Raw genomic sequence first — 26,676 nt, 5'->3', positions numbered from 1 at the left:
GAATCGGACGATATTAATGGCATAATAAATAACAGAAGAATATTGTGGAAATAAATTTATTCAAATAAATCGACATTTCTATAATAGGCCTAATGATAATGTTAGGGAAATTTATGTTTCTATCAGAAATACTAATGTTATTTACTGTAATTTTTGATTAACAAAATGGCGGCAAAAAATTCCCGATGCATCGATACGAGAATCGATGTTTACGTCCGATGCATCGATGCGTAAAATTTTACTTGACATCAGCACTAGATGTGGGCGTATTTATCATTGCCTGGCATCCTATCTTTATAAGACTCTAGCTGTTAGTATATACTCTTGTATTCTTGCATACTTGTAAGCAGCATTTAAACATTGCCTGGTTATTATACTGGATAATGTCATGGAAGATCTTTTGAGACGAAGTGGGAGTAGCTAATTGTATTAAAAACTTGTCACGATTTTAGCTTCTTCTTTTTCGATGCCGAGAATCATAATGGCTTTTAAGAAAAGAATAAAATTAGTTTAAAGAACAATGATAAAATCCAGAATAGAAATATCAACTTGAAAATTAAATACTGAAGATATAAATAAGTTTTTATATTTTACATAATATGAACTACCATAAACACCCATGTATAAAATATCGCCATATATAACATGCACCCCCTTCAATTCAGAAAAAAATGGATATTCCCCTTTATAACAGGCAGGTAAAATTTACGGTTGTCATCAAGTACAGTACATAGATCACACACTGTATAAACATTCTGATGTATTTGTCCTGTGCAATGTCAAAAATAAATTTTTTATATGTGTTTGCTGTCCTTAATAATTTTTGTTGTATTTGATATATTGGCCAATAAATTTGTAATAATATGAAATAGGCCAACTCAAAACATGAAAGGAAATATTATGGTTCCATTATATTCTAAATAGATTGATTATAAATTAAATTTTGTGTTACTTTCGTTATTTGATACCAAATGTTTCCTGGTGTTGTCTTATTTTGTGAATATGGACAAATTTTTCCATCCTTGAGCATTTCAAGAGAAATCATCAACTTAAATTGATTGACGTTAATTGTTTTTATCATCTAGCTTGTCTTTATCTAAGAATGAATGAGTATGGTACCAGTTTAGTTCAGTAAATACCCAAATAAGATTAGTCTTTAAGGATAATCAATTGTAAAGATAGGATCTTTATTGACTGGATTTATAGAGCTTGAATGTTGAAAGAGTCGTGACTATTCAACACTCGGGCTAATTATAGATTGATCAGATGAATGAATGGATGTATGTATTGAAGTAGCGAGATGGAGAATTGTTTTGGTCAACATCCATAAGTTGTTGTCTTAATTGACTAGTAACGATTTCCACTCAAGTTCTTTTTTTTGTCATAACACTTTTATGTTCAGGAATATGATAATTTTCTAGTATTTTTGATTGTGTGTGTGTGTGTTTTTGAGCTTTTTTTTTTTGTTTTTTTTAACATCTTTAAGTACCTTCTATCTGATTGGTCAATTATTTGATGAATGACCAGTATTACACTGTAGTGGGATTTTTTTAGAAAAATCTGGGTACGACAAAAAAATACTGCCAAAGCAGAAAATAATGATGATTTCATTTTAAATATCAGAAAATTATGATAGTTCACCCTGCAAATACTACTGATTTGCAAGCTCATGGTATAAATAAAATATACTGTCACTTAATTTCTGGAGGGGTTGGATGGTCGAATGGTTAGCACGTGCGTGCTGTATCACAAGACCTGTCGTGCTGTATCACAAGACCTGTCATTGAGTCAACTGGTGTGGTCTCGAATCCCCGGTTGTACGTGACAAGGAGAAGGGTCGCCTGTCCAACCTCGTGGGTTTTCTCCGGGTTCTCCAGTTTCCTCCCACTGCTAAAGACCCCTACGCGCAAGCGAATTATAGAAATACAATTAAACCATATGTAAGTTCCGAAATGACCTAGTTTGTGTCGAGTGGACGTTAAACCCCATTTCTCTCTCTCTTTCTCACTTAATTTCTATGGGTACCTTTGAGAATTGTGCTTGAAAAAGCAGTTATAGAAAAATGGTTTTAAGTGTATATGGAAACTGATGAACCATTTCCTTTTAATTGTATACAATACTTCTTTTACACCTGAGATCTACCTCAGGAGTAAATTTTATACTATTTAATAAAATGAATAATGGGATTTACTGTTTAAAGTGAGAATTTCATATTTTCTAAGAAAGTCAAAACATAATTATTTCTATGTCTTTTGCTCAATAGGTTATCAACTCACTATTATACGATCATAGGCATTATTTCCCACACTTAAAAATCATTGACACAGGAAATAATAACACAATTAGGGGGATCACGTGGCTAAGTGGTTAAGACGCTGGCTCGCTAGCCTGGAGGTCGGGTGTTCAATCCCTGCATTGTCCGAGAAAGTTAATTCAGATTTTCCGGCGTGATTTCCCCCCTTGTCAGTGATGCAGGATGGAGGGCCTGACAAGGACAGCTGTCTAGTCTTTCGAATGGGAACACATTGGCGTGCACGTAAAAGATCCCTTGGCAGTTGGAATTCGATATAAGAGTAGGCCGTAGCGCCGCTGCCCGGGCAAAATTTCCCTCATAGCACACTGTATGGCGTATGCCCGTCTTCATTAGCCCAGATTAGGAGCAGAACAGTAGGACGTTAAACCCCATTTCATTTCATTTAATTTCAATAACACAATTAACTCCCTTGTTTTCCTATCCCCCGCATGGAATAGATATCTTCAAACATTTGAATTTGAAGTTGAAAATGATATTTTTACCAATTTCTCAACTGGCAATAGTGAATTATAGGATTAATAGGATTATTCTTTAACAAGGTAGGACTGTTTATAGATACCATCTATTTTAAAGGAACAATAATACTCTTGCTGGCTTGACAGCTCCAGAAAAATAAAAAATAGCCTTATTCTAAGTACTAGATGTGTTAGTGTCCTACCTGTTGTGTAAATTATCCATTAAATCCTATTTTACTTGTCCAGAGGGTTCAAAAATATTTTTAAATCCAAGTCGCATTTGAAAAGCATTACGTCAGGCTTTTCAAATCATTTAGTTTGAATTTTTCCAATTTTTTAAATTAGGTGTGTTAAGATGAAATTTGTATCATCCAATGGGAAGCACGGTGGCTAAGTGGGTAAGACGCTGGCTCGCTAGCCTGGAGGTTGGATGTTCGATCCCTGCATTGGCCGAGAACGTTCATCCAGATTTTCCGCCGTGGTTCCCCCTTGTCAGTGATGCAGGACGGAGGGCCTGACAAAGACAGCTGTCAAGTCATTCGGATGAGACGAAAAACTGAGGTCCCGTGTACACATTGGCGGGCACGTAAAAGATCCCTTGACAGTTGGAATTCGATATAAGAGTAGGCCGTAGTGCCGCTGTCCGGGCAAAATTTCCCTCATAGCACACTGTATGGCGTATGCTCGTCTTCATTAGCCCAGTTCGGAGCAAAAAAGTAGGACGTTAAACCCCATTTCATTTCATTTCATTTCATTTAGTATCATCCAATAATTGGAATATTGTAAAATAGTACAATTTGTTGACCAGAATAAAGATTGGGACATATTATTCAGTTACAACAAGAGTGGTATTGAGCCTTTAAGGCTTTATTTTAATAAATTTTAAAAATATAACTTAAAAATATGAAATTGTAACTTTAACATCCTACATTGCTTCTCGAACTTGGCTATATTATGATGACGGGTTTATGTTGTAAAGATTAGCCACATGGTATAAAATTCTACATTTAAAATCAATGGTTTTAGGTAATTTTCTCTTTTTTTCTCTATACCTTTTAGTTTCTTAAGACTTGTTTCAATAACAAGGCATACTGATAATTTAATTTTATCTCTAAAGCACCATATGACATGTTGATGTGCTGTGAAAATTGCTAATCAGACTTCATTTCTAGACATCAATCAAAATAACTTGGTCGTGAAATATTACGTCAAAGAGTTGTTACATGTTTATAATCATGCCACTCAGCTGATAAATGAAATGCATTTATCACAGGAATTAAGTTTTGCTATTTCATACCTTAGAAATAAATGTTGATGCCAGTGGAAAATTTGCATACATGTATGTAGACAAAGACACATCAAGTACCGGTAAATGAAAATCAGGTTACAAAATTTTGCAAACAATGTTACAATGCTCTTTACGCATTGATGGTCATTTTATCATGATATATTTGTCTACTTGCAAGTATTGAATAAATGGCCATATGCTATTAATTCCACCCATCATATTGACTAGAAACGTTATTAAAGCCTATATTTATTTGATGATGATGATAGTGGTCCCTTGAGAGTTTAGTCTTCATCTTGCCAATATGTATTAAAATACGATGAGGGCCAATAATATATCTAACCAATATTGCTGTCGACAAATCATACAGGCTGGTGCATCCATTCTTTTCAAATCTGATTCAGATAAATTATTTATAACTATCTACTTCAAAAATTACATAAAATGTAATTCGGCATGATCTTTCATTCATCCAGGATTATTTGATTATTGAGTTAAAATTATGTGAGGGATGGCATTAGCTATTCTTTCTTATACTTTTTATTTTGTTAATGTACACAATACATAAAAATATTGATTACATAAACTCTGTCTTTTTAACCTATAGTAATCTTCAGTAAACGTAAACCTTCTTTCTTAACTCTAGGAAATCCTGTATTTCCTTTAAACTGTTTATTTTCAGATCTAGTAACCTTGTATTCCCCTCTCTAGTAACCTTGTATTCCCCTCTCTAGTAACCTTGTATTCCCATCTCTAGTAACCTAGTATTGCCATCCCCAGTAAACTGTATATTCTCAACTCTAATAACCTTGTATTCCCATCTCTAGTAACCTTGTATTCCCATCTCTAGTAACCTTGTATTCCCATCTCTAGTAACCTAGTATTGCCATCCCCAGTAAACTGTATATTCTCAACTCTAATAACCTTGTATTCCCATCTCTAGTAACCTTGTATTCCCATCTCTAGTAACCTTGTATTCCCATCTCTAGTAACCTAGTATTGCCATCCCCAGTAAACTGTATATTCTCAACTCTAATAACCTTGTATTCCCATCTCTAGTAACCTTGTATTCCCATCTCTAGTAACCTAGTATTGCCATCTCAAGTAAACTGTATATTCTCAACTCTAGTAACCTTGTATTCCCATCTCTAGTAACCTAGTATTGCCATCCCCAGTAAACTGTATATTCTCAACTCTAGTAACCTTGTATTCCCCTCTCTAGTAACCTTGTATTGCCATCTCAAGTAAACTGTATATTCTCAACTCTAGTAACCTTGTATTCCCATCTCTAGTAACCTAGTATTGCCATCTCAAGTAAATTGTATATTCTCAACTTAGTAAACTATCAAGTTGAGTAAATCTTGATTATGTATTACCAAACTCCAATAAACGTATTTTCAACACCATTAAATCTGATAATCTTGTTGATTTTTAGACTTGATCTCTAATGTTATACAGTTATCGTCCCTATTATCAAAACTTTGATACACTCTATAAGAGATTTTGAACATTTTTTCCAAACTTACTGGCCTTTGAAGGGGGATCCTATTGAAATTAAAAGTCATATATTTGTTGCCTGGCAAAACTATGTTTAATTGGATAGAATTAGTAATTGTGTGACGAAAAAGTCTTTTCAGATATTTGGATTTATAGGACACAGATTGATGCCAGTTATCCTGTTGTATTTAAACACCATTCTCATACTTACAATTTAAATCTGAATGTTCATGATAATGGTTTCTATTTCCAGCATCAAGCTATGAAGCGTCACAGTGAAGCATGGGGAGACAGTTTGAGATACAGGCGACCGGATCTAGATAGAATGCCTGGTATAAGACGCATCACACTAAACGATAATTCTTTAATAGGGGATCAAGGAGCGATGGCTTTAGCAGAAGCTTTAAAGGATGATCTTTGGCTGAAAGGTGATCTATTTCTCATCATTCTGTCTAATCATTGATTAACTTCTCTTCAACAACTTGGTTATATAGATCCAATTCTGTTGACATTAATTCTAGTTTAAATGTTCGTGCTTTTAGAAGCATTTGAAAGTAGCCCAGGAAATTACTTTCCCGCCAAGTATGTCAATAACACCACAAAAACAAGCCCTGAAAGCTTTCAGAACTTTTCAGAAACATTGACATTTTGAAGGGAAAAAACATTGGGTGGCTTGCTTGACATGATATATTTTTTTAAAGGAACATTTTGGTTAAGATTTTCAAATAGTATTAAACCAAAGAATTGAATATTGGCAGATGATTATTTCAAATCTATGGCAACTCCAGGCCTTGCCATATTTGATTTAAAAATATTTTATTACTTTAAAGTAAACAGATTGTACAAAAGTTACTAAACCTTACAATGGAGTCATCTCCAATATTGGTGAGGACCTTGCCATTAACATGAGAAAGGGTAATCGCAAATCTTAAACCCAACTGAATATAAAAAGTATGGTATGGATCAATAACTTGTATCTGAACATTTTGTAGTATGCAATACTCAACTACTCTCTTTTATGGCAAGATCTAATCATGCTCTTGAAAAAAACTAAATACAATAAATGGCCGAACAACGTTCGCGAGATCAAACTTGTTCGGCCAACAAATGTTCATATTGGTCTCATTTGCATTGAATTTCAACTAAGAAGAGGAAAACTGTTTATATAGACATCCAATCACTATTTCACTTACGATCACGTGGTACAGAAATGACTGACATCACTTTTTGATACCATGTGATGTTTGGGTCAATCACAGTGTTGGGATTTCAAATTTTTCTTGTCAGACATTTTTACCGAAAATAAAGGGGCATAACTCTTATCACTATTTAAGCAGATGGTTTCAGACCACAATTAAAAATCATGTGTCAACAAAATATTCAAATTTGTATGTAATAAAAAAAATAGGTGCATCTCATTATTTTTCATATTTAATTCCGGTAAGGTATTCATATTTATGTCAGTAATATTCCTACAAAATTACGTGTTGCCACAATACGATAGAATGAAAGCGTGCCGACTACTGCCGACCCGTACCTATTTCAAATTCCTTTATACAGAAGGTAAAAAAAAAATAACTCCCGAAATTTGGCAGTAACCGTTGATCTACAACATGAGTGAGTGACATCATCTGCTAAATAATCGCCTTTGACTCTAGCACGTGCAATCGTCTAAAATAATTAACTACTCACACTATTCAAATTGAAATATTTGTCAACATTATTTATATAAAAACATAAACCCCATTAAAAATATGATTATGAATTTGAGAATATGCCATCAAAATAGAATCTTTTTTCTGACATTAGACGTGTAGAATTTGTCACATTTTCATTTCAAAATGTCATGCATCTCGCAAGATTTCTACTTCCGTTTCAGCTATTGTACTATACTATAACCGCCTGCGATCAGAGACAGAGCTTGCATTTTACATTGTCTAGTATTTTTTGGATATGTGTGTTTGTGAAATAGCTTAATTTAACGGCTTCTTCCACCGAAGTGATATCGCAGATAAGTTATCGGATACAATCTATATTGATTTGGGGTGTTATATACTATTAGGATATGTGACATATATATGACTAATTTCTATGTGTTGTCGGTGAACATCATTGAGATTAAAAGGTCAGACAATGGAGAAATCGCAGGTTAATCACGTAGATTAAGTTTATAATCACTCTTATTGGATTGAATCATAGTCCGTTAGAAGTGCTGATTGGATTGATGAATTGTCCCACAAATGATTAAGTCAGTCAATCAAGGCAGATTAAGTAGTTAATCAAGGTAGGTGTATAGACGGTATATCACGATAAATATGTTGATCACTCAACTACCTAATCAATCCAGCCTATTATCAACAATAATCGGGTAGAGTGGTAGATATACGCTCAGTACACTATATTAATTTCGGAATTTTGAATATACACCATGTCTTTATGTCCGATTGGGCATATTCCTAGTCGGACAATTTAGGACTTTTGGAAAATAGCGTCGGACATGTCCGGAATATTCCATCGAAATCCCGTCACTTATCAATAATGCGACATCAACATCGGTCTCTTTTGAACATATGTTGGTTGTTCGCTTTAAAAATTCTTAGTTTGCGGAAAATTCAAAAAAGGTATAAAATATTTGTTTTATTAGACGCCAACAAATGTTAGTCAGTCTGTGCTGGCCTTGAATGCTATGAAGTTGCCTGTCTGTAATCCTAGTCAACACTCAATAAATCAAGTATAGTACACAAGCCTATTAGTTATACCACATTTCATCTATGGTATAATATGTCGTGGTCGGTGATAAATTTTGATGGAGAGAAATGTTTGTGGGTTAAAAGATTAGACGATGTAGAGTATTGATTTCGTTTACCAAACAAGAAGATAAATGACTATACCTGTACATGGTACTACTGTTAACTCCTTCCACACAATAGACCTACGGCGCCTATCTAAATAATACTTAATTTGATCTGTTCCTCGTGAATACTATTATGACATAATGGATTCTTAAAGGGACATTATGGGAGATTAGATGAAGAGCTGGCAGTTCTCACTATAATAGTTAAGTGCTTGTCCACGAGAAAACCATGCAAAATCGGGAAGATGAGGGGTCGGCCGATTCCATTCACTTTCATAGGGTTTGGTCATGCCCATGAGACTACTCGATAGCCAAATCCGCCGATCTCAGAAATTGACCATAGCTGAGATACGGCAAACAGGTGTATTTTGGGGCTTTTTGCTCATTTTTTCGTCAATTTTAGGCAATGTTAGCTGCTGTTTTTCAGGTTGTAAATGAGTACTTATGAAACAAATGATGATTCGATATATTAGGCTAGGTAAAAATGATTCAAAAAAATGAAAAAAGAAAAATCTATCTTTCCACTGAGGGGTGCCATTTGGTTATTCCTGAAGGGTATAAATCGAACCCTATAAAGTACCCAACTTTATGCCCCGATATCTCCACTGCCACGGGGTCCCATGAATTCTTTTTGTGGTTGTTAGTAAATGGGTACAAGGTCTCTCGATTAAAAAAATAAAATTTCATATATCTTCATGTGCATGCGCGATAACATTGTCTAAGTTTTGACAATTTTGCTATTGGATCATCTGATATTGATATGTTCTAATCAATATAGTGACAAAATATGGATGCTAAACGACTCGATACCATCGGCAATTGACAGACTAGCGTTTCGAACCTGCTCAGGCAGTCGTAGAACCCGCTCTGTCAAAACTATCAGTTCTGGTATCCAGCCATCCAAGATGGCGGCTTCTGTATGTGGTTTTTTCGCAGTTTTTTACTTCAAAATGCGTCGTTTTCACTGTGTATCCTAAAGAGACTGAGCATGTTTTATTGAAAGAGTCTACTAAAGACATCAGAGGGTATTTGTCAAGTGTTCGAGTTGCCAAAAATGACGTTAAGCACGAGTGGCAACTGATTTGTTTTAGAAGTGGGATTTTTGACGTTCAATTACCAGTCTTAAAGGCAAAGACAATATGTCCAAACCACCGGTACAGTCTTGGTATAAGATGGAAACTGATATTTACTATTTGTCAATGATTATAAAAACCCGTCCTGATGATATTTACTATTTTTCAATGATAGTAACATCGTCCCGCTGATATTTACTATTTGTCAATGATAGTAACACCGTCCTGATTATATTTACTATTTTTCAATGATAGTAAAATGGTACCGCTGATATTTACTACATATATGTCAATGATAGTAACACCGTTCTACTGATATTTACTATTTGTCAATGATTATAACACCGTCCTGATGATATTTACTATTTTTCAATGACACCGTCCTGCTCATATTTACTATTTTACAATGATAGTAACATCGTCCCGCTGATATTTACTATTTTTCAATGATAGTAACATCGTCCCACTGATATTTACTATTTGTCAATGATTATAACACCGTTCTGCTCATATTTACTATTTGTCAATGATTATAACACCGACCTGATGATATTTACTATTTGTGAATGATTATAACACCGTTCTGCTGATATTTATTATTTGTCAATGATTATAACACCGTCCTGATGATATACTGAGCGCCATGGAAAATGCATCACTTAGTTTTTCGTATAACAAAATGATCCTGTAAACATATCTTATTTATTTTGCTTCTTATTGTGAACAATATTCAAATGGGAACACATCAATAACAACACATTTGTACACTTATGGATGTTTAATCTGTAATCAACGGTACAAAGTCAGAGGGGTCAAAACCAAAAGTACGACACAGATGTCAGTAGCGCATGTGTCCTCCACAGGCTCTTACGCACGCTGTGCAGCGACGTCGCATGGAATTTACCAATGTTTGAAAGAAGGCCTGGGGCAAATTGTTCCATTCTTGGCCAAGAGCAGCTTCTAAAGCAGCAATGGTGTGCATCTGTGGTCTCCGATACAGACAGCGTCCAATCTCATCCCAGGCATGTTCTATCGGTGCCATGTCCAGAGACATGGCTGGCCAGTCCAAGACATTGATGTTGTTAGCAGCCAGGTAGTCCATACTAAAACGGGCGGTATGCGGATGTGCATTATCCTGTTGGAAGTGCTGTAGTTGTGGGTGCGCTCAAAACATCGGAACAACAATTGGTTGCAAGACATCATCACGGTAGGCTACAGCATTAATGCGACCCCTGCAAATGTGTAGGGCGGTCTGGTGATGAAATGTGAAGCCTCCCCACACCATTACACTTCCCCCACCCCATCGATTCGTTTCGAAGACGCAGCAGTCTGCAAGACGTTCCCCAAGACGTCTCCCCACACGTTGACGGCCATCAGCATGATAAAGATGAAAGCGACTCTCATCACTGAAGAGCACACTTTGCTAGTCTACTCTTCTCCATGTCTGGTGTCCTTGAGCCCATATCAAACGCCGCTGACGGTGATGATCCCTGAGGATAGCTCCAACATAAGGTCGTCGTGCACGGAGTCCTACTTCTCTTAGACGACGTCTTACGGTGTTGGCACTTACTGGTCCTTGTCTTCCGATGACTGCTGCACCTGTTCGAGTCGCTGGGCACAATCTGTCACGCAGATAAGTGACCCAGATGTAGCGGTCTTGAGCCTGGGTTGTAACGCGTTGTGGGCCAGGGCGTTGACGGTCACGTGTTGATCCAGTAACTCGAACACGTTCCACCAACCTTACCATAGTGGACTGATGCCAATTGAAGTGTCTGGCAATAGCACGTGTAGACATGCCAGCCCTGGACATTCCCATGGCTTCATTCCGTTGATTTTCAGTAAGTCTCGGCATCTCTAGCTCGATTCCTTCACACGTCCAACAACAAATTACGACAGATTGACGTTTCACAGTTCATGTACTGCACATTAATTTGAAACATGCTTTTAAAGGGCTCACACACAATGCTGCACGTGAATATTGGGTTTTTGATGTGCATCTCGTGCAATTTTTTTTTTGCACACAGGCTGATATTTTTTGCGTTTGGGAGCATTGTGTGAAACAGTGGTTCATAGTATTGCATAATATTATACATACAAAACCACCTAGTAATAAAATATTTGGGAAAAAAAAGTGATGCGTTTTCCATGGCGCTCAGTATATTTACTATTTGTCAATGATAGTAACAACGTCGGCGTCCTGCTGATAGATCCTGATATATATTGAGGAGATTAGTTTCATGAGGTACTTCCACTATTTTATCCTTCTGATATTTTGTAAAAATTTATGAATGTAAATTTTGTAGATATTTTGCGAGGGTTCATGAATGTAAATTTTGTATAATACTTTATTTGATATTTTGTAAGGAAAGGATTCATTTGATATTTTGTGAGGGTTCATGAATGTAATTAGATGTGATATTTTGTAAGGATTAGTATTCCCTCCCGAAAGTAAATTTTGTATATATTTGATATTTTGTGAGGATTAAGGATTGACTCATGAGGTCAATAACGGGCATTGCCCAATTTAGTATTTGATATGTGATTGTATATTCTTACCTCAGAGAGCAATCTGCGCTTTCTGCTTTACGTACAACAAGTTAAAAAAATGTTACGAGTTAGACCAACATGAACTACTCTACTACTAGTACCAATTGTTGCTGTTCGATATTCTGATATATACGTACACCTATTGCTACATTAAGCCAATTGAAAAAAAAAAAAGTTTTTTGTTTATTTTTGGGGCTTTTTGTGAAGATGATGATCACCGTACTTTAAGAGTGTAGGAAAACTACTTGTAGGTAGGGTATAGTCTAAATATAGATGATTAATTCGTTGGTTGCAGGTAGAGGTAAAGATAACATCGGTCCTGAAAATTGAAAGAAAAGAAAAAATCTTGCCTTTTTAGTCGTGCTGACCTGGAACTTTTTAGAGTGTAGAATTTATTTTCCAATCTTGAGGATTTAGGCCTACATTTTACTATTCAATGACTACTGTAAGCTATGACAGTTCTCTCAACTGCAGCTTATAATGAGATCTGTACATATCAAGAGATTTAAGAGTGAAATAATGCGAATTTTAGCAAATTTTCACTTCCAGTTGCAGTATAAGTTGTCATACGAACATTATGTTGCGAAAATATAGCAGCTGTGAAGGCGTCTGTATTATACTACATTTGTTTGAATATCAATTTGATAATATTGGGGATAAAGCTTCGTAAAATTGTCGAATTTATTCGATTTTTGTCAAAATTACCCACTATTTTTGAGAATGTAGTTATAGACATATATAAAATTTTATTTTTTTGATCAAGAGACCTGATACCCAGTTACTAACAACCACAAAAAGAATTCATGGGACCCCGCGGCAGTGGAGAAATCGCGGCATAAAGTTGGGATACTTTATGTTTGATTTATACACTTCAGAAATAACCAAATGGCACCCCTGAGTGGAAAGATAGATTTTTTTTTCTTCATTTTTTTGAAACATTACTACCTAGCCAAATATATCGAATCATCATTTGTTTCATAGTACTCATTTACAACCTGAAAAACAACAGCTAACATTGCCTAAAATTGACGAAAAAATGAGATAAAAGCCCCAAAAACACCTGCCTGCCGTATCTCGGCTAGGGTCAATTTCTGAGATCGGCGGTTTTGGATATCGAGTAGTCTCATGGGCATGACCAAACCCTATGAATATGAATGGAATCGGCCGACCCCTCACCTTCCCGATTTTGCACGATTTTGCATGGTTTTCTCGTGGACAAGCACTTAAAAACTAGATCATGTAAAGCGATATTGGCTTTTGAAGGCCTAGCCTCTATCATCATTACTAGAGTCGGTACGATAAAAAACATAGTCTTGATTATCCATTTTTGGATTAAATCATTAATGAGCGTTGAGCAGCAAATCGGATTCAAATCCAGTAAATTTGGCAGGCTAGCGATGACATCAAGAGTTGATTATGGTCTGGATAAGTTAATTAATGTCTTATTAATAATTTAGATAACATTTGAGGCCTAAAGAAAGATCTGCAATAGGCAGATTTATGTTTAATTTCAACAGACTCCACAATCGTTATGAAGATGTATTATATTATTTACAAAGTTTAGAAGATGTATCTTTTAAGATAATTTTGTAAAAGATTAGGCATAAACAAATGAGTAAAGTTATCAATAGGATGATTTTTAAAAAATGGAAGGCCTGATATTCTAGAATAAACAAGAAATATAGACTTTCAGACAATACACAATAAAAAGACAAAATTCAAATATGATTGTGATCTATAATTTCAATAACAAAGGAACCTTTTCTGCCTTTATTTTTGTTCAATTTAAACAAGGAAAATAAATGCATATTCATTTCGGTCATGTTACTAACACAAAATCTTTAATGAAATTATGTCATAAGCTAACATTTCATCAATGAAAGCTACCAGAAATCTCTGATGAAATGTTATCAGCTAATAGAAATCTTTGATGAAATGTTATATAAGTTAATAGAAATCTCTGATGAAATGTTATATACAAGCTAACAGAAATGTTTGATTTTTAGCTAACAGAAATGTTGGATGAAATACAAGATAACACTAACAGAAATTTTTAATGAAATGTTTATAAGCCAACAGAATTCTTTAATGGAATATCATAAGCCAACAGAAATCAATCATGAAATGTTATAAAGCTAATAGCTAACAAAAGTAGAAAAAATAGATCAGCAAAATTTAATATCAATTTAATGTTTTTAAGAAATAACACTTTGTAGTCTGACATTATACATGTATCATTCAATTTTTTTCTTATTTTGAACTTGTAATCTTTCATTGACTGATTATTATACACTGTCAAAGTTTCTATTAACTCAAGTAATAGAAATGACAAAGCAATGCAAAAGGTTAAGATAAATGATTACAAGAATGACAAAACTGATAACATAGCTGCCATATGGGATGACAAATCACAGCTTTTGACCTACTGGGAGATTCTTTATGCAAACAAGACGGAATATGGTTAATACTAATTTTCTACTTTTCAATTTTATTGGCAGTTCTGTGTTTATAGGGGTGTTGGGTGGCCGAAGGGTCTAACACATGTGGGGGGTTACGGTGGCTAAGTGGGTAAGACGCTGGCTCGCTAGCCTGGAGGTCGGGTGTTTAATCCTTGCGTTGGCCAAGAAAGTTCATCCAGATTTTCCAGCGTGGTTCCCCCCTGTCAGTGATGCAGGACAGAGGGCCTGACAAGGACAGCTGTCTTGTCATTTGGATGGTATGAAAAACCGAGGTCCCATGTGCACATTGACGTGCACGTAAAAGATCCCTTGACAGTTGGAATTCGATATAAGAGTAGGCCGTAGTGCCACTGTCCGGGCAAAATTTCCCTCATAGCACACTGTATGGCGTATGCCCGTCTTAATTAGTCCAGTTCAGAGCAGAACAGTAGGACGTTAAACCTCATTTCATTTCATTTCATTGCTAACACATGTGCTTAAGATCACTAGGCCTCTTATTGAGTCAAGGGGCATGGTTTCGATTCCCAGCTTTTAGATGTATGTGATTATCTTTCCAACCATGTGAGTTTCTCTGGGTCCTCCAGTTTCCTACCACAACTAAAAGATTCATTCACCTAAGCAAATTATTGAAATAAAATTGAACTGTATGTTAGTCCCGAACTGATCTAGTTTGTGTCAAGTGAACTTTAAACCCCATTTCCCTCTCCCTCTGTCTGTTTATTATATAGTTTATTTTGTTGTATATTTCAGCTTTAGATTTACAATCTTGTGGTATATCTAATCCTGGTGCCAGAGCTCTACTGGATGTTCTAGAATATAATACAACAATAGTGGTCCTCGATGTTCGGAAAAATGTGCTAATTGGTATGTTACGGAATATAGATTGTACTCTTGGATAAATTTTTGTCTGATGACATATAAAATGTAATACAATAGTCTACAATGGTAGTAATTAGTATGTTAACCAGCTGAGACATGGAAATACTGTAGACATTTTATTATAATATAGTACTATGAAACAATGCTTTCCTTGAAATGTTACACATAGCCAAACTATAATAGACGTTGTTTACCTGGAACCGGTCAGTGTTGATTTATGTCAAAAGAGATAACACAGGACAGGTGGCTAGATGTTTCTTTTTGGCAACATATTGGATGTGATGTAAATAGCATGTCCACAGGACGTCCTTCGAATATTAATTTTTATCCTGACCTGTTATGGGTTAAAGTGTATTTTATGATATTTGTTAGTGCAATTTTGCAGAATGTTTTCTGGTATCTGAGAGTTGTTTGTCAGATGTTGGCCAGTTGTTGTTAGAAAACTAAAGCCTAAATAATTCCTTGATCCTTTGTTAGATCGAACAGTCCGACCAACATGAGGTGTTAGTTTTTATGTGCTGGTGCTCACATGATAATAATGTTGTTGGTGGCCACCTCCACAGGATCACACTGCTAGTGAGAATATGTTTTGTTGCCTGGCAAGCTATCTTTATCGGCACATTTAGCGAATTGTAATAAAGATTGAAGACTTTGTATAGTACGTCATTAGTCTGTACCTTATTTTGATTGATTAGTTGTCAGTTTCTGTATTCATTTCTGGTTTGTGTATTATTTGATATATGTTGTCTACTGGTTTGATTTGAATGGGTTTTCTACTGCCATTATAAAGGGTGTACCAATGTTATATATATTTTATATAAATTAATCAGACCAGGAAATATTTTCATCAATTGAAGCTGTGTAAAGGAATATTCAATATAAATATTTTTTTAGACCTTCTTTGTGTTTGATAACCCTTACAGACTTATTCAATTCAAATGGTGCTTATTTTCTTCACAATCATACATTGTAAAGTTTCTTGGCAATTTTTCATGGATCTCTAAGAACCCTTTTATTGTTAAGAACCCAAGGCTGTCTTTAATAGAATATAGGTTCCCTGGAAAAGCAATGAACTAGATTAAACATATAAAATCAGTGTTTAAACATTCAAAAAAACATGCTGTTCAGCAAAGATTAATCAACAAGTTATTACAACGCATATAGATTGGCATGGTGTCTCTTTACTTATGGAATCCTCCTAGCAACTGCATTGTGTGCCCATGCATTGAGACGGCCCTGCAAGAAATTGTACATAGGAGGTTGTTAAGCACTAGAATGAGTTTGAGCAGAGAAATAATAAAAGGAATGAAACATAGTTTAACACCCTACTTTTTTTTACACCAAGCGTGTGAATGGAGCTGACAGCTGAGTGAGGTTGTCAAACTATGATCTTGGTTTTAAAGTCTTGATGTGCCATCTTCTTTCTGAAAAACGTCTGATAGAGTTCTTTATATGGAATGTATAGCACACAAATTATATGGTACAGTAATTCAAGTACAAAATTTATAAATTACCAATTATTCAAATTGACCATTGCAGATTTGGTTGGGACTGACATTTACTAATTACTGATGTTTGGATCATGGTAATGGTACAAAGGATGGAGCTTTAATTTAAGCCCATCTAAATTTTGGCTAAACCTTACATAATGCTTCTTTAATAAACCAAACTATCAAAGGTAATAATCTCTGAGTCTAAATTCAGTTGGATTTAAAAGATTTTATTAATTTGCGATTCATCATATCTTTGTAAATACTAAACGGAATTGAACCATTTCGGACTGATAAAATTCCTTCAAATAACAATTGGTATTGGTAGCTTTAATTAAATCTGAAACAAATCAGTGTAACCATGTCATTTTTTAATTAATACGAACATATTTAGGAATCTGTTACTTTTAGTTGACATATCTATCCTGATATTTTTATGGACGTGTTACACTGTTTAGATAGCTCTTTATTAAATATCAAACCAATCAATGCTCCACCATGCGGAAACTTGGATGTGTTTTATCTATTAGTCTGGAGATATTTGTCAACAAGATATCTGTGTATGAAAGCCTTAATAAAAAAGTACAAACAAAATTTGTTATCTGAAGAGAATTTAGGTAATAGAGACAGGAATTGAACTTTGAGAATGAATTAGTTATCACATCAAATTCTTGCTCATTGTCCTTGTAATGTTTTATCGTAGCCCTTACCAACTTATACTGTCTGGATGGTGAATTTGGTCAATAAAGGCAGATTTTGAATGTTGAAACTACATCCAGAACATAACTTGCCATTTATGAACCGGGAACTGATTGTATAGTATGCATACACTTCTGTTACATAATGGCAGATATTATTGATAGTTATCGTGCCATCTTGACACATGAAAGCAGAACTGGTTAAAATATCTTTATGTCGGCTATTGACATCCATGGTTGTCCAGATTGCACTCGTTAGTCATTACCATAATATAAACTTATAGCTGGCCCGATTATGTAATGTCTTGTAAAGTAATCTGTACTGAAAGTTTAATTTGGTATATGATTCAGTATAGCCAGCTGCTTAATCTCTTCTTTCATCCTTTGTCTAGAAAGGGTTTATAAGCAGGAATGAAAAGGAGATAGTGGAGAGAAGGCCATGGGCGCCTTGGGTTAAGGCTGTGAACTGGGGACCGCAATGATCTCGAATCCAGGCGAGAGAGCAGAGCTGGAAACAGGCTGCTATGAGTCAAAACGAGGGCGTCTACAGTTTAGAACGGAGAGTGGCCATATAAGTTAGTTGGGAGTCGACACCCCGGTGCCAAGCCAAGCTAGGACCATGGCTCCCTCAACACAGGCTAGTTACAGAGTCCAACTTGATATGTTTGAAGAATAATAAAAGTATTATATGAGGTTTAATCCAGTGTTGTCATCCCGAACCGATTAAAAAAAAACTAAAAGTGTAACACTTCGTAGTCTTCTTCGGGTCGTGCAAGCGAACTATTGAAATACAATTGAAGAATAAGTTAGTCCCGAAATGACCTTGTTTTTTGTTGAGTGGATGTTAAACCCCATTTCTTTCTCTCTCTCTTTGTTCCCGGGGCAACAATCATGAAAAAAAAATCCTTAGGCTCCACTAATTCGGTTATGATTGTTGTGGAACTTGATAGACTGTTTGATATGTTATCACAATTCCAAGATGGCTGTGTCATCCTCACTTCCTACTTCATATTGTACGCTCATAACTAAACTTAACTAAACAGGGGTAAGAGCTGACGACCAAATTTACAAAACAATCATCTCCACCAAAGCAGTGACTTAAAAGGTTTTAAAAAGCATTACTGATTTTTACTTCTTAAGAAAAGAAATATAAGTATACTTAAATAACAGTTCTGTTGTATAATGATTTATTTACCTTTTTCAAATATAAACTGACATTATCAAATTGATGTAAATGTTTTGTATATAACAATAATAATCTTTAGATGCATTTGCTGTATATATAAAAATTAATCAGCTTGTTTTTGATTATACTGTAGTTTGTATACGACATTCCATTTGAAAATAAAATTATTAAGCTTGTAGAAAAGCTGTACATTAGAGTTTTCAACATTAACAGTTATTGACCGTTGCTTCTAATATCTTTTAGACAAGTTGGAGAATAGAGATTAATGGTTCAATTACTGTACATTAAACATCAAAGGTTATTGTGATATTCAGATTATTCTGAATGTTGTGGAAAAACTGAAGACTAGAGTTGACAGAATTTTGATTATGTTTAATATTTTCTGATTATTTTACAATATAATCATTTAGTTGTCCAACAGTTTCCAGTTTTAAAGTATGGCGTGCCACAGGGTTCCGTTCTCGGTCCTTTATTATTTACCACATACACAACATCTTTAGGAAATGCCATTCGTAAACACGGTCTTAACTACCATCTGTACGCCGATGACACTCAAATTTATATAGCCTTTGAACCTTCTTCTGAACCATCTGAGATATGCAAACTTGAGGCCTGTTTATCAGATATTCGTAAATGGATGGACTCAAATTTATTAAAACTCAACGATGACAAAACAGGAATAATGAAAGTCGGCAGCAGGCAATAACTACTAAAATCTAAAACAGAAAATTATCAAATTGGCAATATATCTATTACACCAACAGATTCTGTAACAAATCTTAGTGTTTATTTTGACTCTCATCGGGACATGAATAGACAAATTTCGGCCATGTGTAAAAGTATTAATTTTCAGATTTATAATATTGGAAAAATTAGATCTTTCATTAATAGTGACACGACTAAAATGCTGGTAAACACTATGGTTACATCAAGACTCGACTACTGTACTTACCTTTTGTGCAATCTGCCTGAAAATAAAATCAAACGACTTCAGAAACTTCAAAATAAAGCAGCCCTGATCATAACCAAGACGAAACCAAATGAACATATGACACCAATTCTGAAAGATCTCAATTCAATCTGATTAAAATATAGATCTATATTTCGTTTCGTTTTTTTATACTTTCGATGGCCTACACTACTGAAGATCTGACAAGTTATAGCGATAGGTCACGTCAGGGGTCAAAAGACCGACTTATGACCCTATGACATCAGACATTTGATTAACCAATCAGCATTGATGTTACTAGTGGATTACCCACAGTTCCGTGAAAAACATGCCTAAAGCTCGCAGTAACAGACCGTTTCATTGGCTTATCCCTGACACCATTCAGAACACAAGTTAAATAACAACTCTTCCAGATCAAGTGTAGTAAAGACAAGTAAAACAAAATTTTGAACTATAAAAACGAAACGAAATAGGATCTGAAGACAAGTAAAACGAAATTTTGAACTATAAAAACGAAACGAAATAGGATCTGTGTTTTAACCAATTTGATCTCCATTGGGCTTCCAGTCCGTCAACGTATCAATTTTAAAATACTGTCTATTACGTATGACGATTCTTCACCTCAATTCTTCACATTTTCAAAAAGCAAACCTAACTTTTTAATCAAATATACAACTGATTGAATACGGTTTAATCTGTGTTTGTGTCAAACTTTTACCATGCATACTGAATAATGTTCTCCGTTTTTGTTTGTCTTTTTTATGGATTAATGTGTTATGATTGTTGTAATTTTATATTAGTTGTACTCATGTAAAGCACCTGAGAGCAGCTCGCTGAGTTGAATTGTTGGCGCTATTATTATTATTATATCTTTTGTTGACTGCACCAATTATAAAGATGTGTGGGGTTGGATGGCCGAATGGTTAGCACGTATGCGCTGTATCATAAGGTCTATCATTGAGTCAACTGGTGGGGTTTCGATTCCCCAGTTGTATGTGATAAGGAGTAGGGTCGCCTGTCCAACCTCGAGGGTTTTCTCCGGGTCCTCCGGTTTCCTCCCACTGCTAAAAACCCAATGCGCAAGCGAATTATTGAAATAAAATTGAACCATGTGTTAGTTCCGAGTCGGTTGACACTCCTTTTAACTGTATAAATTTAAACATCTTTATGAATTTTTACAGTTTGTGAAATAATTCAGATTATAACCGCTGGTGGTTATCTGAAAACATTAATTAACTATTTATCTGCTGATTGATGTTTTGTTGAGGGGGAGGGGCCAAAAGAAACGGTTTAATGTTATTTAATGTAGTGTAAGTGGGTTTTTTTTCTAGTAGATCTGATTTGTGACAGCACATACACTTAATTAATATGTCTGATTTAATTTAATTTGAATAAAAGATTATTTAATCCGATTTTACATACTTAAATTATCATCATTTCTGACTTTTCTCGGTGCTAGATCCTATACCTGAGTCATGGGGCCATACAATCAAGGACTTGGTCCCCCCGTATCACCAAACCTCTGCACTTCACTGCTTGATGAAGATGGTTCTAACTAAACTGCATTTAATGTTATTTCAGAGCGAGATGTTATACATGCAATTATGGAGCAACTTATGTTGAACAGTAAAGGTCAAGATACAGAGGTATGTTAACTACAAATAAATAATTCATGTTAATATGATTACATGCAATATAGCTTTAATATGTTACTGTAAATCCAGATGAACACTGCAGTAGATTATGATTGAAGGAATGGAATTAGGTTTAATGATTTGCCAATCTGTGGTATTTTTGAGACTAGCAAAGTAATATTCATTTCAGTGGTTACATAGTAATATTCATTTCTGTGGTTACATGCACTACAACTCAGGTATCACGTAATTGTGCAGTTTTAGCAGGAGTTTCGGTATTGGATGATTAGTTTCTAACCATTGTTGGAAAACTGTTCAAATTTGTTGAGAATCATAGGAAGCTAGTGGGTTTCTACTGTGGTTTAAAATGATCTGTCTAGATTATGTAATGAGTGGTGGGTTTACAACTGTTTAGTATTACTCAACACTGTTCGTGAAAGGGGATCACGGTGGCTAAGTGGGTAAGATGCTGGCTCGCTAGCCTGGAGGTCGGGTGTTCGATCCCTGCATCGGCCGAGAAAGTTCATCCAGTTGGAATTCGATATAAGAGTAGGCCGTAGTGCCGCTGTCCAGGCAAAATTTCCCTCATAGCACACTGTATGGCGTATGCCCATCTTCATTAGCCCAGTTCGGAGCAAAACAGTAGGACCTTAAACCTCATTTTATTTCATTTCATTTATGTTCGTGAAACTAAACAGGGGCGGGGGGGGGGGTTGGATGGCTGAATGGTTAGCGTGCGCGCTGGATCATAAAGTATGTCATTGAGTCGACTGGCGTGGATTCGAATCCCCGGTTGTACGTGGCAAGGAGTAGGGTCGCCTGTCCAACCTGGTGGGTTTTCTCCGGGGACCCGTTTTCCTCCCACAGCTAAAGACCCCTACGCGCAAGCAAAATATGTAAATAAAATTAAACCATATGTTAGTCCCGAAATGACCTAGTTTGTGTCGAGTGGACGTTAAACCCCATTTTTCTCTCTCTCTCTCTGAAACTAAACAGTTATAAACCCAATACTCATATCTAGACATTAAATACAGAAACCCCTACTAAAATAACACAACTACATGATATCCAAGTTATAGTGATATGCAATGTCTGCGAGGAGACAAATTTGTCCTGACAAGCTCCTGTTTATGTTTTATCCAATGCATCTGAATAGTAAGGGCAGGAAGATCGCACTACAGGAAATAGTCTTGTTGTCTGAATGGTCTGAAAAATCAGTCCCATATATATATATATATATATATACATGCGATCCCTTGAAAGTTAGTCTGCCATAGTGCCTCTGTCAGGGTCAAATTTCCTTCATAGCACTGCTGGATCAGAACAGTAGTCCGATGTTAAACCCCAATTCATTTGATTTATATAAACTCAACTGTAATTATGTAAAATACTTGATGTAGTATCAGTCTTAATCTGTTTCTAAGATTGATCAGTCTGATATAGATAAGACATAAATGGTAGCCCTAGTTTTTAGTCTTATTGTTGTCCCAACCCTTCAGACAATTCTGAAATTCTGCCGTATAATTTTACGCTTGACAAGAAGCAGGCTGTGTATTTTGTTGATAATGATTATTAATATAAATATTTTAGGACATGTTGTGTTTTCAATCAGTGATAGGTAATCAATAGGATTATTTTGATTATGTCTAACTTGCACATGTTTTATGTAAAATGTGTCATCGATAAGAGGATGTAGAAATGATAGATATCATGTTGTTGTTAATGTCAGGAAGTTATGCCTCTAGCCAGTCTACTATACTGCCTGCCCTTCAGACCATAGTTTTGTGATCTCAACGTCTCAAAGAACAATTGAGTCTTTGATCTATCACAAGAATAATACTAATAGTCTCACGAGACAGTTTCATTACATTTACATTATACTTCTATAAAAGACGTTGATCGTCATTCAAAGGATTTTGAATTCCGTGTAAACTGAAGTATATCAGTCCAAAAATAATTCAATTAGGTGTAGTTTGGTTAAATAATAGAAGCCAGTCTTCAGCGGCATTTCACTCGCAGCCATATTGTTTTCAATACATGACACCAAAACTTAAAGATACATTATGGGAGATTAGATAAAGAGCTGACAGTTCTCACTACAATAGTTAAATAATAGATAATGTAACAGGAATATTCTAAAAATTTAAGTCAAACTACTTCACTCTAAGCCATGAAATATTCATTTTAATTACCTTGTAGCCTCGATTGTCATTGTTGCCGTTGTGACGAAAATATAAAAAAGTCTTGATTATCCATTTTTGCATTTATTCAATTGCTGTTGAACAGTAGATCAGAAGCATCAGATGGCATTGAGAGATGATTATGGTCTTGCCATGTTAATAAATGTCTAATTAATAATCTAAATAACATTAAGGCCTAAAGAAAGACCGTCAATAGGCAGATTTAGCTCTTTGTTTAATAGAAGTCATTAACATGAAACAATACCACCCTAAGCTCAATCGTAATCCCAGTCTCTTTATTTCAAGAACATTAAGTAATCCATTGTATTATCATTATTCAACTGTATTGTTACCCATCTATATTATAATTACTTAATTATGTTGCTTTTCTTTGTCAATATACCTTGGAACTACATTGCATAAGTTTTGACTTTTTGACTTCTTCACACATGGTTTATGATTAATTATATACCGTATTGTATATTATTGTTGAAAATCGACCTAAAACTGACAGACAAAATGGCCGCCGTTCGTTCTCAAATATCGTAAAAAATATGGTATATCAAGGTTGTGGATCCTATAGAGGTCACAATTTTCATCCGATTTTGTTGAAACTTGAAATGTAAGTTTATAACCCAAATATCTCGGTTCCTTTCAATATTCGCGCATATCGGACCGTAACTTCCTGAATTATGGCCCCTGATTGTACGAAAAATCACGTTTTTAGCTTGTGGTCCCTATAGAGGTCATAATTTTTATCCGATTTAAAAAACGTATTATTATATCCCCATTATACCCTAAGGATGGCTGAGTTCGAATTTCGTGAAAATCGGCCCAAAACTGACAGACAAAATGGCCCCTCGTTCTCAAATAGCATAAAAATATGGTATATCAAGGTTGTGGACCCTATATAGAGGTCACAATTTTTATCCGATTTTGTTGAAACTTGAAATGTTAGTTTATAACCCAAAGATCTCGGTTCCTTTCGATATTTGCGCATATCGAATTGTAATTTCAAGAATTATTGCCCTTGATTGTAGGAAAAATCACTTTCGTTTTAGCTTGTTCTCTATCCATCTCTCAAAAATGTGGGCGTATCCTGCCTGGCCAGCCGCTGGTAATACCTTCACTGAACTCTATACTTTGTCATCCCAGGTGGAGTTGTCTTTGATATTGCTGTGGAAGCATTTAGTTGTCTTTAATATCATCATTAATATCACCCAAGGTGGAAGCATTTAGTTGTCTTTGATATCACCCTAGGTAGAAGTGTTTGGTTGTCTTTCATATCACCCTTGTGGAAGTGTTTGGTTATCTTCGATATCACCCCATGTAGAAGTGTTTGCTTGTTTTTTGATATCACACTAGCTGGAAGTATTTGGTTGTCTTTGATATCACCCTAGCTAGAAGTGTTGGATGTCTTTGATATCACCCAAGATAGAAGTATTTGGATTGTCTCTGATATCACTCTAGGTAGAAGTCTTTGATATCACCATAGGTGGAAGTGTTATTGTTGTTGATATCAGCCTAGGTAGAAGCGTTCGGATGTCTCTGATATCACCCTAGGCAGTGCTACTCTAGGTGGAAGTGCTCGATTATCTTTGATATTAACCGAGGTAGAAGCGTTTGGATGTCTCTGATATCACCCTAGACAGTGCTACTCTAGGTGGAAGTGCTTGATTGTCTTTGATATTACCCAAGGTGACTGGAAGTGTTTGGATGTCTTGATATCACCCTAGCTAGAAGTACTTGGTTGTTTTTGATATGACCTCAGGTGGAAGCTAAAGTAGTAGTAGTATATTTGATAAAGACAGAATCCTGGTTGAAAATTCACTAGATATAATTAACTTGTACTCTAGATAAATTGGGTCATGTTTTATTAGAATTTAGAACAGACAAATATTTGGCCTGTAGGTCATCAACGTGAATTTGCGAACTGACTTAATTATTACTCCCCCTCTTACATTGTGTCTGACTAGACTTTATTGTTAACATCCTTAGTGTTACTTTATTTATTCTGTTCCAGTTCTCATCTGTATTTAATTATTCTTCTGTCTGTACCATTGTTATTACAGAACTAGGAGCAGATAAGTCTTTAGAAAAGAAAATAGATTATTTGGCTTGTGTCAATCTTTGTTTTTTCAAACACCCATCTTGCATTTACATCTTGTTTAAATGTGATTGTACATTACTGTCAAACCCTGTTCGTCCATCTGTTGTCCTCTTATTACTCCTTTTTATACGTCCACATTCATAATGTGAACGTATTATGCCGTCGCCCCTGTCTGTGTGTGTGTGTGTGTGTATGTATGTATGTGTGTGTGTGTGTGTGTGTGTGTCTGTGGTTCGCCTACAGGGCGCAATTCTTCATGGATTTTCTTCAAACTTGGTATACTTATTCCTTATACCCCAAGGAAGATCCCTATTGTTTTTGGTGCATGCCCGACCCCCCGGGGCAGAGCCACGCCCATTTCTAGTATTTGTTTGTTTGTCGTCTACAGGCCACATTTCTTAACTAATAATCTTGAAACTTTGCATACACATTCTTTGTACCCTAAGGAACATCCCTATCGTTTGGGGTGCATGCCCAACCCCCAGGGGCAGAGCCACGCCCATTTTCTTTTCGTGTGTCTTTGTGTCGCCTACAGGGCGCAATTCTTACTGGATTTTCTTCAAACTTGGTATACTTATTCCTTATACCCCAAGGAAGATCCCTATTGTTTTTGGTGCATGCCCGACCCCCAGGGGCAGAGCCACGCCCATTTCTAGTATTTGTTTGTTTGTCGTCTACAGGCCACATTTCTTAACTTATAATCTTGCATACACATTCTTTGTACCCTAAGGAACATCCCTATCGTTTGGGGTACATGCCCAACCCCCAGGGGCAGAGCCACGCCCATTTCCCATTTTCTTTTCGTGTGTCTTTGTGTCGCCTACAGGGCGCAATTCTTACTGGATTTTCTTCAAACTTGGTATACTTATTCCTTATACCCCAAGGAAGATCCCTATTGTTTTTGGTGCATGCTCGCCTCCCCGGGGCAGAGCCACGCCCATTTTTTGTATTTGTTTGTTTGTCGTCTACAGGCCACATTTCTTAACGTATCATCTTGAAACTTTGCATACTTATTCTTTGTACCCTAAGGAACATCCCTATCGTTTTGGGTGCATGCCCAACC

General features: G+C 35.6%; 1 protein-coding gene across 2 annotated transcripts in view; it reads left to right on the top strand.

Moving 5' to 3' along the window:
- LOC126816656 (centrosomal protein of 78 kDa) overlaps positions 1-26,676 on the top strand; it is a 98,131-nt gene that overhangs the window by 53,155 nt on the left and 18,300 nt on the right. For both annotated transcript variants that reach the window (XM_050543372.1, XM_056099259.1), the window contains 3 exons: positions 5,808-5,982; positions 15,238-15,351; positions 21,271-21,335. In XM_050543372.1, coding sequence (XP_050399329.1) covers positions 5,808-5,982; positions 15,238-15,351; positions 21,271-21,335 — 354 coding nt within the window. The remainder of the gene's footprint in view (positions 1-5,807; positions 5,983-15,237; positions 15,352-21,270; positions 21,336-26,676) is intronic.

Source organism: Patella vulgata, chromosome 3 (genome assembly GCF_932274485.2).
Source record: "Patella vulgata chromosome 3, xgPatVulg1.2, whole genome shotgun sequence".
Taxonomy (NCBI): domain Eukaryota; kingdom Metazoa; phylum Mollusca; class Gastropoda; family Patellidae; genus Patella; species Patella vulgata.
This window is presented reverse-complemented; position numbering and strand designations above follow the sequence as displayed.